This window comes from Osmerus eperlanus, chromosome 2 (genome assembly GCF_963692335.1).
Source record: "Osmerus eperlanus chromosome 2, fOsmEpe2.1, whole genome shotgun sequence".
In the NCBI taxonomy this organism is placed as follows: domain Eukaryota; kingdom Metazoa; phylum Chordata; class Actinopteri; order Osmeriformes; family Osmeridae; genus Osmerus; species Osmerus eperlanus.
The window spans coordinates 1,092,879-1,110,845 of record NC_085019.1 but is presented as its reverse complement, the minus strand read 5'-3'; the positions used below and the strand labels follow the sequence as shown (position 1 = coordinate 1,110,845).

Sequence of the window (17,967 nt, the reverse complement as noted above, 5' to 3'; positions counted from 1 at the left end):
AGGGCGAAATACTGGCACACCACACACACACACACACACACACACATGCTCACAGCCTCCTCAACACACTCACACATACACACACTCCAACACACCCACGCGCACAGACACACATAGCACATATTTTCTGAGATACACAGCATGCCGATAGTGCACCTGCTATTTGTGTCTCACAATTCATCTTGTAGAATAGTGCCAATGCCGCTGGAATAAATAAGTTTGTTACATTACTGTAACGCCATGGTCGGGCATCACCAGAAGACCTATGTGTTTGTATTTATCAAAAAACGTTTTGCTAACTATATGATTTTAATCTGCTATTCTAGCACTGGCAGACCGTGGACTAACTGCAGGACCTGACCATGTAGGCCCTCATAGAGAATGCATTGGAATGAAATGTAATTCCTCAGCAGACACTGAATCGCCTTATGCTATGTGTGAGTTTCATAATTGCATCAGTGCGCACTCACAGAGCACACATTTAAAACCGAACGGCGTTCGGAGAAATAGTAACGAAAGACGGGGGGAGAGAATAATATCATGGGCCGAACACACGCGCTGTTCTTTACAACAATGACCCCTTGTGAGTCCTTCTCGCGACACAATGCCCCCCATCCAAAAATCACTTCTTTTTTTTCATTATCCATGAATGTTGACTGTGATAAGGGAGTCCTAACCATGAGTGAATCTCTCTGTCTGATTCTCTCTCCCTCGCTCTCCCTTTCATACGCTGGCTCTACTTCTTTCTTTGGTCCCATTGTTTTATCTCAGGTGAATTGTAATCATGTGATCAAACGAACACCCCCCTCCATTACCCTCTTAAATGAAAAAATGAGGAACAAAAAGCAGTTCTGTGTGTATAAAAAAAAAGAGAAAAGAGAAAAAGACCCGTGTCTCCCTTTAGTGCGTCTCTTTGTCCGCGTCTCAGTAAACGCTCACATATAGAGAAAACGTGCTCCAGGACTATACTCTGCCTATGGATCTGCTGTCGTTCCGACCGGCTTTGGCAGCTATCAAACAGGGATGCTTTAAAATGCCACTCCGCTGGACTGCCCGGCCGTTCAGGGACCTGAGCCCTGGCCTCGTCTTTGAAGTGAGTGTTTGTGAGGGGCGCAGTAACAAGCTAGGGGAGGCAGGTTTGAGCTCCGTTTGGAGGAAACAGAAAAAAAAAAAGATATTCTCTGGCTGTTGACACGCAGGGAACTGAAATGTCTCATCGGTTTTGAATATTTAAGACAGATTATAAAAGAGGCCTACATGTGATCTTCTGAGTAGCCTATATGTTTGAGAACGCGACGTGTTCTTTGGGTATTGATGTAAGCTGTTTATTATTGTTATTGTTGTTTTCAAACCTGTGAGTAACATAGGCATTAAGAATTATATAGTGTTGCATAGCATGTATCGCTGCCTCAAATGGACCGTGCGCCATTTATAAGTTAAGTTCTCAATTTAAGCAGATTTTAGAGCGGATTGAACGAGACAGAAGCAGAACATACATTTACCAATTATATTGATTTGTAGGATATTTGGAAGAGCATCTTAAGGGATACGGACTAAAGCAAGATAGGATGAATCATTTCTTATACCCCGAGGCCGATCCCTCCAAAATGATTGATTTGCCATAGAAAAAAAGAAACCGCAAAAGGGCACCAAGGTAAAGGTTACTGTTTTGATCGGCATGGCTTTCGATCAGCACATTTGGTATTGAACAATCAGTGAAAAGAAAAACATCTAATCATTCGTTTTGCGGTATTAGACTAATGCCAAAAATGAAGCCTACTTATTAAGTCAAGATGACCTTCTAGTGTGCGGTTGTAATTGTTTTTTGTAAAGCCGACTACACAGTAGGCCTACAGGCTACAGACATTAAGAAAAGTTGACTAGTTTCTTAGGTAAATCCTTGTTTTTTCATGATAAGCCTTGACATCAGAATGATTAATCGAAATTATTGTTCACATATTTGACAAGGGGAATTCAATAAGATGCATTAACAAAACGAACTATAGGCTATATAGTTAACGTCTTATTAAAATGTTCAAACAAAATGTATTTGCGTGTAATTAACTAATCAAGAACGGAGCCAAAGGTGAAACGGTTACGATTTGGCTATATCGAGTAAATATGTTTGCATTAAAGTTTTATTTTAGTGGCTGTCGTATTAAGACGAAATGCCTGATATAAGTCAGGCATTTCGTCCAGGCAAATCGTCAAAAATCGTCTACTGACTCTCCTATCGTCTACTGACTTTTGGACGATTTAATTATAATGAGGTTACACAAATGTGGGATTATTGTTTTAGTAATTTCTTTCGATATAAAAAATCGAGCAATTAGGCCTAAATGTATAGACTATATGTTTTTACGGTGAAACACCGTGAAAAATGGCACTGACTAATCAGTCATTCGTTTGTATGCTGCATTGTCTTGGCTTGTTTTGACTTCTAACCTACAGCTCCTTGCGGCCTATAGCCTATAGGCTATATTTGAAACAAAATATCAAACATTTCAAACCGAAAGGAAATATTAGGCCTATATATCAAGATATAGCTTTGTTGCTGTTTAATTTTTGTGTGACTGTCAGTTATTTGGTCTGTTTGAATTATGTAATTGAAAGACAGGTCTGTATTATACTCCTACAAATGTAGGAACATAATACTAAAACACATAAATAAACTATACAATTAAGTTTGAAGGAGAAATAACACTAGAACAGCTTCAATTATAACTATCTACACATAACTACACATTCCTACATTAACTACACTGGCATTCTATAATACTATACGGTATTAATGATTATTATTGAAACATCAATCACGTGAAATGTTCATGTGTTCAGTTCAAACCTAAAAGCCAGAGGATAAACCATTTAGTACATCAGTGCAGACATCCTTTAAGTTTGTTTCTTAGTCAGCATAGGTTCCCATCATGCACTGGGCCTCTCAGTGCCCGCGGACAGTGGCCAGCCATGTGACAGCGATGATGTTGTTTGTTGTGTTGTATAGTGGCGCAAGACCGTGAGGTGCACAGTTAGTTAGGACTCTGGGGCAGAACTCGTGACCTGACTAGGGGTGAGAGGTGAAATCAGAGAGGGATAAACGGCCATTTGACTTGAAGTCTACACGAAGACGTTCTCCCGACGTCAAACTCTGTTCACGTTTGTGAATCTGACGGAAGCCGAGTTAGCGGTTGCGACTGCAGTTTACGTAGATGTGGAGAACTCTAACTCCGGTTATGAAGCTTTTACACAGATTCACCCGTCACCTGATGGAGAAAATACAGGAGTTATACTTATCAGTTAAAATATATGGTAGATTAATTGCACTGAATATTAATTGTCTGTGTGTGTGAGCGAAATAGAGAGAGGGAGGGAGAGGGAGAGAGGGAGGGAGGGGGGGAGAGAAAGGGAGATACAGATACAGAAAGAGAGACAGAAAAAGAGAGACAGAGAGAAGGCCTGGTCAACAAAAAGGCAGAGAAAGTTTAGATGAAGAGGAGTGAGGGGGAGGGGAGGAGGGGGAGGGATGTTTCTGTGGAACAGGAACAGGTCTTCTCTGGGTCAGGCACACATTCCTAGAGAAATCCCGCATTCTGGCTTTAGTGAGGACATCAGAGAGAGCAGGGGGCAGAGAGAGAGGGAGAGAGAGACCAGAAGAAATAGAAATACAGAGGAAGAGAGAGGCAGCAAACCAGAGAGAGGAAAAGAGAGGGGGGTCAGTGAGAATTACATTCACTTTATTAGTCCCAAAGTAAGAGAGAGAGAGAAAGAAGAGAGAGAGATAAAGAGCCACAGAGAGAAAAAGAGAGAGAGGTCAGTGCTCCCTAATGCCTGACCTCGATGTAGCTGATGATGTCATGATATGTGGTGGGATGGAGAGAACTGTTCCATCCATCACACTGATCCTGAACCATCCAATAGGAATTCATCAAATAGCCAGTATCTGCCAAGAAGTATCTGTTGATTGTTTTTCTACAGGTACACTCTTGCACTTTTTGAGTTTCATGTTGTTTAATTGTGACTTGTTCAACTGCATGCTCTTATGGTTCTTCCCTTTGGCACTTATTTCTCGCAATGTTTGGGGCTATCTTGTTGTTATGATCAGTGACCTATGCACTTTGTAAAGCTCTCTGGTGGAAGTCGTTTTGGATAAAAGCGTCTGCTAAACGCATAAATGTAAATGTAAATCTTCCATAGCATTAACTCCTACTGATACCATGCTCTCTCTCTTTTCTCTCTCTCCCTTCATGCATCTCTCCCACTTTCTATTTCTCTCCATCCCACTTTCACGCCTACTTCCTGTCTCTTGTTCTCTCTCTCTTTTTACATATTAAAAGCCCCCAGCTACTCTATGTCTCTCTCCCTGGTGCACCTGCACAGGTGTTAGGTCTAACAGGTGCTGTACAGCAGGACTGTTCCCAGTGTAAACAGCCCTGCCTTTGATTGACTAATGACAACATCACTATACTTTTTCAGAACTTGTTGGCTATTAGTAACAATGATTAAATCCTCCCAAATTAAAAAGTCTCTGGATCTTCAAAGCAGTTAATGAAAATAACTCAACGTTCCATGAGAGCATCGGATAATTTCTTTCCACCCTTCGTTTTTTTAAATAAATCAATGCAGCTGCGCAACACTTAAATGCGTCCCCCACGTGATGAATCCTGTCTTTGTGTTCCAAGTGCTGAATTTCCTATTCTTTTTTTCCCCTCTTTCTTTTTGCTTCTTCTCCTTCGCGGTGACTGGTACTGGATTGGGGACGGAGGCATGGGGGGGGAGAGGTGGGGGGGGTACATGTGCTGGGTGGTAGTGGATAGTGGAGGTCGAGGGGTTGGACGGCAAATGGTGGGGGTAGAACTTGGACGAGGTTCCAATGCAGCTGGGGAGTAGATGTGGGGCTTCGGGGGGGGGGGGGGGGGGGGTAGTTGGAGAGAGGAGCCGAAATAGATGGGGGGATGCCAGAGGGCTTGGATGATGGAGGGAAGGAGAGATGGAGGGATGGAGGGAGGGTGGGGGGTCAAGACATTGCAGCCTCCATGAATGGGCCATTGTGTGTCTGGGTTTATATCTACACTGGCTGGCCAAAGGAAAGAATCTAGTTACTCCAATTGTGTGAGAGGAACATCTAAAGGAAATGGATAGGGGGGTTTGTGGGGTAAAAAGGAGAGAGTTTGGTTACCTGGCTGATCTCCCCAGGTATTCAGTAATCTTCCATTTACCTGTTTGGAGAACCCAGTCGTGGAACACCTGGTTGGGGTTCTAACTCTCTGAGTTGTCCCCCACTCTCATGGCTTATATCAGGCTGCCTCTGAGGGTCGAGCTGCTCAAAAAGATTATTGGAATTTTAATTTAACTCTCCTGTAAAATGTGAGCCTTGTGCCTTGTGATACCTCCCTCTGTGACAGTTTACATCCCTCCATGTTGAGACAAAGGCCCTGCTGGCTGCAGCTGTGAGAGAAAGGGAGAGATGGAAGCAGAGAGACACAGGACGAAAAAAGGAGATAAAGATGACGAGGTCGAGAGAGGAAAAGACAGAGAGAGAGAAACAGTGATAAAAAGAGAGAGAGAATAGAGAGAGAGAGGGAGAGAGAGAATAGAGAGAGACAGAGAAAGAGAGAGAGAGGATTCAATGGTGCCTTGTGTGTTTCTCAGCCAGTAACTTTCTCTCCCCTGGAGCAAAATACCCGTAAGTCAGATCACCTTAAGAGCCTGTCACCACTATCTCCATCTCCCAGTGTCACCTTGAGTGTGTGTGTGTTTGTGTTTGCTTGTGCATGTGTGTTGCGTGCATGTGTCCATCCATGTGTATAATGTGTGTGTTTGCATGCGATTGTTTGTGCGTCCAAGTGTGTTTGTGCTAATGTGTGTGTACGTGAGTGTGTGTGTGTGTTTGCGAGTCTGTGTGCGTGCGTGCGTGCGTGCGAGTGAGTGTTTCAAAAAAGCAGTAGCAGCTTTCTGCATGACAGAAGCCCGGACAGAGGAGGGGAGAACCTCAAGAATGATAATTGAGTGGAATGGAAGGCGAGGGATGTGCAGATTTAGTCATAAAATGCTAAAATGCTGAAAATGACGTTCCAGAATTCAGTATTGGAACAAAAGGGTCTTTGTGGCAATGTTGCTGTCTGGGTGCAGGCTGGAAACAGTGTCGAATAATCTGCATGACTGAAAACTGCTAGTTATACAGTTCATATATCTGGTCTATATCTGGATGTTTTCAGCATTGGAACGCTTTGTGGGAAAGAGACCTTCCAGTCTCACATCTCTACAGTAATTGACCCCATGCTGCCAGCTGGGATCCTCGCGACCTCATATGATGAACACGCCTCAGGGCGCAGTAATTAAACTTTGATGCCGGTGCCCGGCGCGCGCGACAATAGTGCGCAGCGGGATGTGACGTTTTGACTTCATTGATCATAGATTAAACACGTCATTCAAGGAGGCGGGTATTGCGCTAGTTAGGCGAAGGTTGATGAGTGTGTGTCTTTCTCAAACTGTCGTTTACCTCTTATTACTTGAGACTTAATGTGCATAATAGTCCGCTGTTGTAGATGCCTAGTCGGCGAGTTTCTCAAATGAAGAAATCCAAAGTTTTATTGGCCTTTAGCCGCAACGAGGGAAAATATCGTTTTAACGGCAACAGTTATATATGTTAAGCTGTTATTCTTAATTCCATTTTGTACACTCATAATCGCCACATTCCGTCGTGTAGAGACCACAGAACAGGCACTATGTGGCTAAAATTCAGTTGAGGCAGAACAGGAGTTTGGGGGTCTGTGATTCACAGGAAGAAAACTGAGTGAGGTGAGAAGAGAAGCCATGACAAATCTATTTTCGTCTCCAAGTTAGTTGATTCCCTTCTTTATTCTTCAGCTCCCCTTTTACATTTACATTTAGTCATTTAGCAGACGCTCTTATCCAGAGCGACTTACAGTAAGTACAGGGACATTCCCCCGAGGCAAGTAGGGTGAAGTGCCTTGCCCAAGGACACAACGTCAGTTGACTCCTATTTGACATAATCAGTGTTTCAAAATCACCAAACCTGTAGGACACCCTCTTACACCCTCTTACCCCCTCCTCCCCTCCTCACTTCCTGTATTTTGGTATTCCATTTTCTCTTCCCCACCTCCGTGCCTTTATTCTCTTCTCAAATACCCTTGTTCTCTGATGACATCACAACACCGCTGCCGCCATGGAGATGATCGTTTCACTTCCTGTTCCTTCTTCTTTATTAAACAGATGTTGTTTGGATGGAAGGATCAAAAAGGGAAAAGAGGAAAGAGCAGAGAGACAGTGATGGTGGTGGGTGGAAAGAGAGAGGGGGAGTCACTTTCCAATCATGAGTTTTTCTCGGAACATTGAATTAAGCAGCGTGAAAGGGTGGGGGCCTCAGGGGGTCCGAGGGCGGCCGTGGAGATGCCCGAATGAAAGGGTTTGTTGTTGGAGGCTGGGAGAGGGAGATGAAAGGGGAGAGGGACATGGGGAGTTCTGCACCCCCCAGCCTCCCTCCCCTCCTCCCCCCTCCATCCATGTGAGTCAGGCAGCCCCACAGCTGCTGTGCTGCACGGCTACCAACATGCACGCAGCACACACACACAGTGCACACATACACAGAGAACACACACACAAAGCACACACACAAACAGAGCAGCACAGGTGCACATACTGCACACACAGTTTGCCACATACTGTACATGTAGTGGCCAATTTACTAGCACGCTCACACACGCTCACACACACACGTGTCACAGAACATTACGCACCCACACTGACAAGCACATCCTGTCCCACTCATACCTGCAGGCTTCTCCCCACAGAAACACAGCGCAAACCTGTTAAGAGTGTGTTTTCATTTTGCTGACAGTGAGCTGTGTGATTGTGAGTAAAGGAGGTTGTCATTGCCACAGTGTTAGTAATGCTATTACCTCCACACAGACGTCCACTCACTGAGTCCACAGTGCAGAATGACATCAGCGTGTCAGCGCCGTGCAACGTCCGCGTTAGAGTCACACAACAATCTCCTCCTTGTGCAACTGCAGAGCCGAGAGGAGAAATGTGTTGCTACGATTTCGGGTATTTGTTATCAATCACACTGCAGTGATTCCCTGAGGGATGATCACAGCGTTTTGTACAGCATGCATGAGGCCATGTCTCAGTGGTAGAGCATTTGACTGCAGATCAAGGTTCAAATCTCCTCGAGTCGATTTGGGTAAAAGCGTCTGTTAAACGATTACATTACATTATTAGAAGAGGCAGATGGAGGAGAGGAGGTGGAAGAGGAGGAGGTGTGAATGAGGCAGGCCAGAGACACACAGAGAGAGAGAGAGAGAGAGAGAGAGAGAGAGACACACAGGAACATGAAATTCTATCACAATATGTTTATTTTTATTACTACATGTTTATTGTTAAGCACCATCAGACCAAGCGAATACTTTGTATGTGTAAAATTACTTGGGCACATAACTAGTTTGTGATTCTGACTTCAAGGAAGTAGCAGTTGGGGATTTAGAAGGTTAGACTTGTTTGATGTTAGACAGCACCCGATGACTGACAGGGGCGTTCCACAAAGGCTCACAGAGAACAGAGTGAACAGAGAGAGGGATGAAAACGAAGGGGTAGAAAGAGGAGATGGAAGGAGGATAACAGGAAGGAGCTAGAATGGGGTTTTGAAAACACGGCCCAGTGCACAGGGATGGGTTAAGGGTGACGGAAAACTGAAAAGAAAAATTGGAAATGCGAAAGGGAGGGATGAGGAGAATCCGGAAGGAGAGGAGGAGAGGGGGATGATGGAAGGAGACAGGAGACACGTCGTGTAATTAGCATGCTAACTGGCCGGTTGAAGTGAGGCAGTACAAGGGGCCTCTGTGGAGGTCTGGGTCACTCTGGAGACAATGCACAATGGAGTCAGTAGCAGGCCCCCAAATCACACTGACAGCTACCATGGTGCAGCACCCACCATCAGCCAGCCTCACCACCCGACACACACACACACACACAAGTCTACAGTAAGCACATTTGCACCCAAACACACGTACACAAACACGTACACGCACAAAAAAATTCCCAAATAGCCTCAGGGCTTAGCACAACACAACACACAACACAAGGGGACCCTCCCCTGCTCCCCCCCCTCCTTCTTCACCTTCTCCACTTCCTGCCCTGCACTCATCTTTCATCTTCCCCAGGGGGACCAGCTGTGAACCCCCCAGGGTGTTAGCAGGGCTGACACGGCGGCCATTTTGACTGATACTGTCATGGTGTCACCAGAGGCTGATGGGAGTCGGTAGAGTTGAGGATAAAGAGAGGGATGGATGGGATGGATGGCATGGAGGGAGGGATGGAGGGGAGGAAAGAAAGGATGAGTGGTGCATCGAGGGGAAATAGCTCATAAGTAAGAGAAAAGGAGGATTTTAACTTGATTAAAATCGGGAGAGAGGAATGATTGAATTATTCGATTACTGGGAAGAATGTGCCAAACAGCTGCTGTGCAGGCTAACTGAGACACAGGATAATGCTAACTAAGCTAATGTCCTGCAGACCATTTTCCTCCAGAAGGAAACTCCTGGGACAGTGGGAGTCACATTCAGAAGGACCTAGCGTGTTCCACTGCTGGAGCCCAGACACAGAGGTGATTGGCTGTGATTGGCTGTGAATGCCGAGCAGACACAGAGGTGATTGGCTGTGAATGCCGAGCACCAAGCAAGACTGCAAAGCCAGGCGTGGCAGCTAGCCCAGGTCATGTGCCTGGGTGTGTCTCTAGCATGTTTCAGTATGGGTGTGACAGAGTGATCTGCCCAATTTCCCCAGCTCTGAAGGCCTGGAGACCCTCCTCAGAGCGTCCTCTGAGCATCTTCAGACCTTCCTCAGACCCTCCTCAGAGCGTCCTCAGAGCGTCCTCAGAGCGTCCTCAGAGCGTCCTCAGAGCGTCCTCAGAGCGTCCTCAGAGCGTCCTCAGAGCGTGAAGGGAGGGATCTTGGGGTCCCGCTGTGCAAAGCATTGTGGGTCAGAATAGCCAGAAAAGCATCCTGTAGGACATCCTGCTATTGTTCTCACACTGCATTTTGACATTCAATATTTTAGCATGATACACAGAACAATGTTAACTTATGTGTTTTATAATAAATTCCTGATTAGCAGTTGAGTTGAGCTTCCTGTAGTTGGACTGGACACAGGAAGTCATTATTCACCACCAGAGGGACCACGGCCTCAACCTTCTGTAGAGAAACACAGAGGGGTGAAACAGGCCACAGGGCCACCTAGTGGCCAGATAGGAAAACTGCTGTCTCTCCAAATGTGTAATGTGTTTATATAGTTGGGAGAAAACCTCAGTACACCATTTCAAATTATAATATTTATACTGTATACAGCATACCTTGAATTATATATGAATTTTAATAATCTTGTCTTTCCACACCATACTCATCATATCAGTCACAACGTTTTTAGAAATGTACACCAAAAAAATCTAACGTGCTTAGTACAAGTTTGGTACAAGAGAAAATCCAATCCTGCTCACTGCTTTTCGTCTACCGTCAGAGCTAACGTCGCTAATGTCGCTAACGACCTGTCGCTGGTCGCTGGTCGCTCCCGTCTTAATCCAGCACACCTGACTAATAATCACCAGGAGGTCGATCAGAAAACGAGGTCAGTTACTTCTGGAGCTGCAATGATGTCTTCCAAACCTGTGGAGGATCATGACTGACCAGACCAGTATCAAACGTGTCACAGGCTAATATGATATTATAGTCATAATGTGTATATAGGGCCTAGTTATATGCCACTTTGGATAATAGCATCTTATAAATGTATAATTAATTAGACATGTATAGTAAAAAAAATATATACAAAAAGACATACAGAGACCACAAAAGAATATACAATATAAATATTTATTTTTAACATCAAAAGGTTTACACAAGGAGTAAAGTGCTTATTAACGTATTAATATTCTATCTGTAGGAGCTTGCGTTGGGTCAGACACAGCCTGTCTGAGCCTGTTTGGTTGTTTTCTCCGACGTGGTTTGAGACTGGAGATTTGAAGGTCACAAAATACAGTAGTAGTGCAAGCTGGAAGACTGAACAGCAGAGATAAGAAGAATAATACTAATTTCAGGAAAAAAGAGTGCAAATTGTTTAGTTACATAATACAAAATGTAGGTCTATAGCAGTTAAAGTCTATTCAGAAATTAATAGATTCATAAATGAAGTCATATATTCAGTCATGAAACTTCTGAAAAATCTTCCCCATCTTTGACTGAATGGTATATATGAAATAATAAAATATAAAGTGCAAGTTGCATATTATTTACAAATCTTTGTCCATGTGTCAAATTAATTAAAATGTTGCGCTGTTCATAATATTTCTGATGTTAAGCTGAATTATGGAATTGTGCAATTTTACTAATGAATAAGGAAATTTGATTTATAAAGCAATTATTACCGAAAGAGCTTAGCATTCAGGTGCATGCACAGTCACACACACATACACACACACACACACACACACATGCACACACACATATATTAGGCTCGTACACACACACATACACACATACACATAACAGGCTCATACACATGCAATTTTATGTGCCTAGAGAAATTCAACGATGAAAAATAAAATATCAAAAGTCATGCAAAGCCCAGGAGCAGGTTTGAAAACATCCAGAGACGAGCTCACTGAGTCGCTACATGGGATCAGGGAACATTAAGGACATCTGGATTCTATACCTTCCTGAAAAACACTATGTGAACTAATGAACTACCAACTAGCCCTAACAGGAGTGCAAAAGGTTCGGCTGGTGTGTGTGTGTCTGGAGTGGGGGGTAACTATTGTGAAATGTTTCACACAAAATCGAAATCTCCCAGTTTACTTTTTAGCATTTTCTTAGCTCTGACATCCCTCCAGGTAGACCTTACCTGTGTTTTCACCAGGTCACCTGCCTAAAGGCATCACACCTGGCTAAGAGTATTAGTTTGTTTTTAACTTATCAACTTATTATTCTCACAACTCTTTGAGGAGTGAAACCAAGTACATACAGAGATAAACAAACACACAAGCTGAGACAGCCAGTCTCTCTAAAATCAAACCGCATGAGTTGTCACGTCCTAAAGAGCACTGTTTTCAAATTGTGTATTTGTGTAGGTCTGTGATTGTGTCACCTCCAACACTTTGATTAATAAACAAGAGAACACTTGTAAATGACACCAGGAAATAGATTAGGGCTTTCATTTAAAAAATTGTTATTGCTACAACCAACATGCAACTCAAAATGCCCTCTTTGGAGTACATCATGCTAATGATATCATCTCGGTTTCAGGAAAGCATTTCCCTTACCTTCTTCTATTCTACAGATTATGTTTCTGTGATTGCTTTTGTGGTATATTGCACAGTAAGAAGAAAAGTATATTAATATAGTCGTGATTCATTAGCAACACTATAAACAGGATTGTTTGCATGCTGTACAAAGTGAAATATAACTCAGAATATTGGGCACATTCCACTAAAGTGAGGTCTTTTGATATTGATATATATTCATTTCCTCAATCTTAACTAAGTATAATAAAATCTTGATGTGCGATACATTTCAATATATATTTTTAAAGCCGAGTGCAGCTATGTTTAAAATGAACTGCTGCCATCTACTGGCACGACCCAAAGTTAGAAAGAATTAGAAACTAAACTCAAAATATTTTCTTTCATTCACACAATATTCAAGCTCACTTTGAACTCTTCAGGCCTCGTTATTCTCCTCTCTTCAAGAAGGAAGAGATATTCTCCTCTCTTCAAGAAGGAAGAGATATTCTTCACGTCACTCTTATTGCTTTCACCAAATCTTTCTAAAATTCAGACGGAAAAACGGAATTAAGAGATCACAAATGAAGTGTTCCAAACGAAACATTCTACAAAGAAAATAGGTATCTGTGCTATCTGTACAATGTCACCTTCTAGGTATTAGATTGTGTCTGAAACGTGACTCGATTGTTTTGAGGATATTAATTTGGTCCATCGGCTACACACGTATTGTTTTCCCTCCTTTCGGAGACAGTCTTTCTCCTAAAGTATAAAGTTATTCTCAGAGTGTGCTACTGTTTAGTCAGTAGCACACTCTCTAATCTCCCCCATTAAGATGATCTTAATCTCTACAAATTCCTTTGACTGGGTTTGTAGTCCATACGAGGAGTTTGTAGTCCAGATGTAGACTGCACCACACTGGCCTCGCATTCTATTGTCAGTCCGTGTTCACCTGTACGAGGCCCTCTTCAGTCCCCACAGTCTCAACTGTCCACTCTCACAACTGGCCTGCACCCAACCCTGTCCTCCGCTGGTCCTGGAAAATCAAACCATTTCCCAGCGAAGGAGAAGCAACGCAAGTAGGGCTCGAGTCAAAAAACAAATGTAGGTTGGCAAGGCTCAAAGGGGGTTGGATCTCTGTTCAACTAACAAAGACAGGAACGTGCAAATCCCAAAAGAAACAAGCCCTCATCCAGACCTCTGGAGAGGCAAGCTAAGAGCCAGGAGGAGAGGGGAGTGTCTCCATGGCTTCTGCTCAGATCTCAGACTCACTCTTGTATGTGAGAGGGTCGAGTGGGAGGGTAGTCTGTAACATGTCAAACTCCATCTGATTGTCCATGTCCAGAACACACAGCATGTTGCTGCCGGACGTCACGGTGGGCGTGTCCTGGAACATCCTTTGGAAATCCACCGTGACCGAACTCCTCCTCTCGTCCTCCTTCTGCCTCTCCCCCGCCGGCTCGAACAGCTCGTCCTCGTCCTCCTCTCCCGCGCTCAGCGCCACCTCGTTCTCGTAGCAGAAGGCGCTGGGCGATCGAGGGCAGGAGCTCTGGATCGTTCTAGAAACGGAGGGCGAGGCGGTGGGGGGGCGGCGGCCGGCGGCTTCGTCCAGCTCCTTGGCGCTGCAGTGCGGCGTGGACGAGACCTCGTAGGTCTTGTGGAAACGGGAGTAGTCCACCTGGTAGCGGTCGCGGTCCTCGAAGATGACCGGCTCGAACCTGTGGCCCCAGAGGATCTCCGTGGTCAGGTAGGAGCTGCGTGTCTGGGTGGTCATGGCCGTGGCCTCCACCATGCCCTCCAGGATCACCACCACCTCAAAGTTGTCTGTCTCCAGCTCCGCCCGGCTCAGGGTGTACAGGGGGCTGTCCTCGTCGATCTCGTGGACGATGACCAGCGGCGACACCAAGAAGAGGCGGTCTATGCCCTCGTCGTAGCCCACGTTCAGGTCCATCTGCTCCAGGGGGATGAACTCCCCCTCGGCCGTGGTGTAGGGCCGTATTAGCTGGGCGCGGACGTGAGCCTCCACGATGTGGCTCTTGCGGAGGTTCCCCACACGCCACATCAGGCACAGCTTCCCGTCCCGCATGGCGATCACGGCGTTCTTAGAGAACATCAACGTCTGGTTCCTCTTCTTGGGCCGCGCCATCTTGGCCATGATGGTGCCGATCATGAAAGAGTCAATGATGCACCCCACGATGGACTGGACCACTACTGTGACCACGGCGACGGGGCACTCCTCGGTCACGCAGCGCCACCCGTAGCCGATGGTGGTCTGGGTCTCGATGGAGAACAGGAACGCTCCCACAAACCCCTGGACGTGGAGGAGGCAGGGCTGCCACAGTCTCTGCCCCACCTTGCCGCCAACGGCACCCCCTCCTTCCGCACCTCCACCCACCCCGGGAGCAGTCCCTGCCCCAGGGTGCTCGTCGAAGTCCCCATGGACCAAGGACACACTGTAGAAGATGATCCCGAAGAAGAGCCAGGAGACGAGGAAGGTGGAGCAGAAGAGCAGGAGCAGGTACCTCCAGCGGATATCCACGCAGGTGGTGAAGATGTCGGCCAGGTAGCGCTGGCCCTTGTCCTCCATGTTGGAGAACACGACGTTGCAGTGGCCATTCTTCTTCACGAAGCGGCTCCGCAGCTGGCTGGAGCCCGCGGTCGACACCTTGCCGTTGTAGCTGTTCATCCCGGGAGCCCTGGAGCAGGACGCCAAGGAGCCCCGGCCCTCCTCGGTCGAGGCCGAGGAACGCAGCTGCCGGCTGGGGGAGCCGTGGCCGTTGTGGAGCCCCAGCCTGGAGATCTTCAAGCCCTCCTCGTCTGCTGAAACGATGCTGTATCTTAGCAACACAACGAGCAACAACGTTAATATGGAATTACTAAGAATACAGAAACTGAGATCGGCTTTCACATTACACTAAGCATTTACCAAGTAAGCTGTCTAACTGGTAGTTCCACCAATAACATAAATGGTATGAAGTTATTAAAATATCAACCTCAAAGATAGGAATGTTGGCTGATAATTGACATTAAATGTGTACTTAATTGTCATTCAATGAAATGTGAAGTGTCTGAAGGTCTACTGGCCTGCAGGGAACATTTATAGAGAGAGATAGAAAACCAAGAGAGGTTATATCATAGACAGTCGATAATCTCGGAACCCTTTGTACTTTCCAGGGTGCAAAGTAGCTATGCATAGCTCATGACTGCACACACACACAGAGGAAGAGATGGAGAGATAAAGTCTCACGTACCTCAATAACACACCTCTCTAACACAGAACCAGTGATACATGCAGCCCACTAAGACCCATATCCTGAATGAAGCAACAACAGTGCAGTGACTACATTTCTTGTCACTTTCCCACAATCACTTTGACCTCACCTGGGGTTACCTGTTCGAATTGATCAGACTAACCTGCTGTCTACCTGGGTATCCTCTGACAAGGATTACCTGCGAAGGTGAGGTCAGTTTAGCTGCTATGGGAGATTGCGGTCAACATGGGTTTATACCACAGGATTACACCTGAGCTGAGTATCTCAAGCAGTCCATGGTGACTGGAACACACCCATAGGAACAGGCTTGATTGGCCGATTACAAAAACAATGTAACCACTGACAAGAAGACCTGGGTCAAGAAAACAAATCTATTACATGAAAAGTATTTGAAAGTCTTTGGTGTCGAATATCCTGCACGTATTATGTAGGCACAGGCCTTACCGCAGGGGCCCAGGTTCGAATCCAACCCAGGCCATTTCCTGAATGTCTTCCCCTCGCTCTCAACCTTACAGTTTCTGTCTCTCTCTGCTGTGTTTTCCTTCCTGTTCACACACACCTCCTGAGGTGGGAGTGTTGGCAACTCTGACCGTGCTCCAGGTGTGTTTCCTTCCTGCTCACCTGTTAGCCCGATTTGTTCCCATGGCAGCACTATCATCAGGTGGTCAGCAGCAGGTCTGTGATTTGGTTGAAGGCCGGACTCCGCCCCGGAAAGTGGTCTACTCCCAAAGATTAGGTATCGGCATGACAACAGTCAACGTGCCCAGAAACGGCATCAACTACAAGAATCACGACAGAGAGAGAGAGAGAGAGAGAGAGAGAGAGAGTGAGAGAGAGAGAGAGAGAGAGAGAGAGAGAGAGAGAGAGAGAGAGAGAGAGAGAGAGAGAGAGAGAGAAAGAGAGAGAGAGAGAGAGAGAGAGAGAGAGAGAGAGAGAGAGAGAGAGAGAGAAGGAGAAAAAGAGAGGAAGAGATGAGGCTGTATTCGTATCATTAGGTGGGAGTGGGGGGTGGGGGGGTCTGGTGTGTGCATATTATGTGTGTGTCTATATGTGTGGGAATACATAGTCTTTACAGGGAGGTAAGATGATGCCAGTTTGGTATCAGGACCCTGGGCTCCTCTTCCTCCCCCTCTCATGACCTCCCTGTGTGACATCATCAATAGAACTGGAAACACAGACTGATTCACTCATTCAAATTAAGACCCAGAAACACAATCGTACAACCCAACCTGGTTCCATGATGATCCCCTGAATCTCCTGTTGATCACGCAACCTCCCCACCATGCTTCAGGATTACTGAATCCTTCAAATATAAAGTAAAACCCCTCTCATAATCCCTGCACCAAAATACCGCTGGTCCAAATAATTTAGCCCTCCAAGACCAAGATAGTAGTAGTAATTTGGTTTACCACATCACGCCAGCTTACATCTTATTGAACATAAATAATAAAATGATTGTGACCTTGATGATGGCGACAGTGGTGAGGAACAAGGGTCAAGTCAGACCGTGGTCGAATGTCTGAATCTTTACACCAGCCAGCCACACCAGCCAGCCAGTCAGAGTCAACAATCAGGTAGTGAACAGATTTACGAGCTCTGGCATTTAGCTTAGTCACATATTCTACAGCATAGTCACTATTGTTGTCCTCATCAGTCAACCATACACCACTACAACCATAGACTCCACCATGGTCTCCTTCGTAGCCATGATCAGTCACCTCTATAGCCTTCACTACAGACATCATCTTTGTCACTAACAATCTCCACTGTTGTCTCCCACCCTCCTCTGCACCAGTCATCAACATACACATATGTTGACCCCCCCCCCTCCCCCCCCCCCCCCCCGCCCTTCCTCACCAGTGTCCCAGTTCACAGCCTCTTCATGACTTGCCCCCAACGTCCAGACACACCAGGAGCCTGGGGTGCCGAAGACCTAACCAGCATGATGAAGACAGACATCATCATCATCAGTTTCAGGAGACTCAGACACAGGTTAGCCACGGAACCCTGGTAACTGAAGCAGAGTGGTTTTCCATAGGAACCCACCTCCTGTTGCTCAGCGTTGTGGAGGTGAGAGTGTGTGATGTAATGGAGAGGGAGAGCAGAGGGAGTGAGTAAGACTGAGAGCAGGAGAGGGAGGAAGTGGTAGAGATGTAATAGGGTCTTACATTTACATTTAGTCATTTAGCAGACGCTCTTATCCAGAGCGACTTACAGTAAGTACAGGGACATTCCCCCCGAGGCAAGTATGGTGAAGTGCCTTGCCCAAGGGACACAATGTCATTTTGCACGGCCAGGAATCGAACTGGCAACCTTCGGATTACTAGCCCGATTCCTTAACCGCTCAGCCACCTGACTCACCGTCTTGTGAGAGCGCTTCACACGACTCTCACATAGTCACCTTTGCCA

General features: G+C 45.8%; 1 protein-coding gene across 3 annotated transcripts in view; it reads right to left on the bottom strand.

Moving 5' to 3' along the window:
* Positions 1-12,760: 12,760 nt before the first annotated feature.
* The window catches only part of kcnj4 (potassium inwardly rectifying channel subfamily J member 4), a 6,734-nt gene continuing 1,527 nt past the window's right edge, over positions 12,761-17,967 (bottom strand). The window contains exons 2-3 of one of the 3 annotated variants that reach the window (XM_062485752.1): positions 16,180-16,337; positions 12,761-15,123 (exon numbers count right to left, since the gene is read on the bottom strand). In XM_062485752.1, coding sequence (XP_062341736.1) covers positions 13,542-15,123; positions 16,180-16,202 — 1,605 coding nt within the window. In that variant the 5' untranslated portion in view covers positions 16,203-16,337 and the 3' untranslated portion in view covers positions 12,761-13,541. Of the gene's footprint in view, positions 15,124-15,537; positions 16,122-16,179; positions 16,338-17,967 lie in introns of those variants that run through there. The other 2 variants (XM_062485769.1, XM_062485760.1) reach the window with 2 other exon arrangements.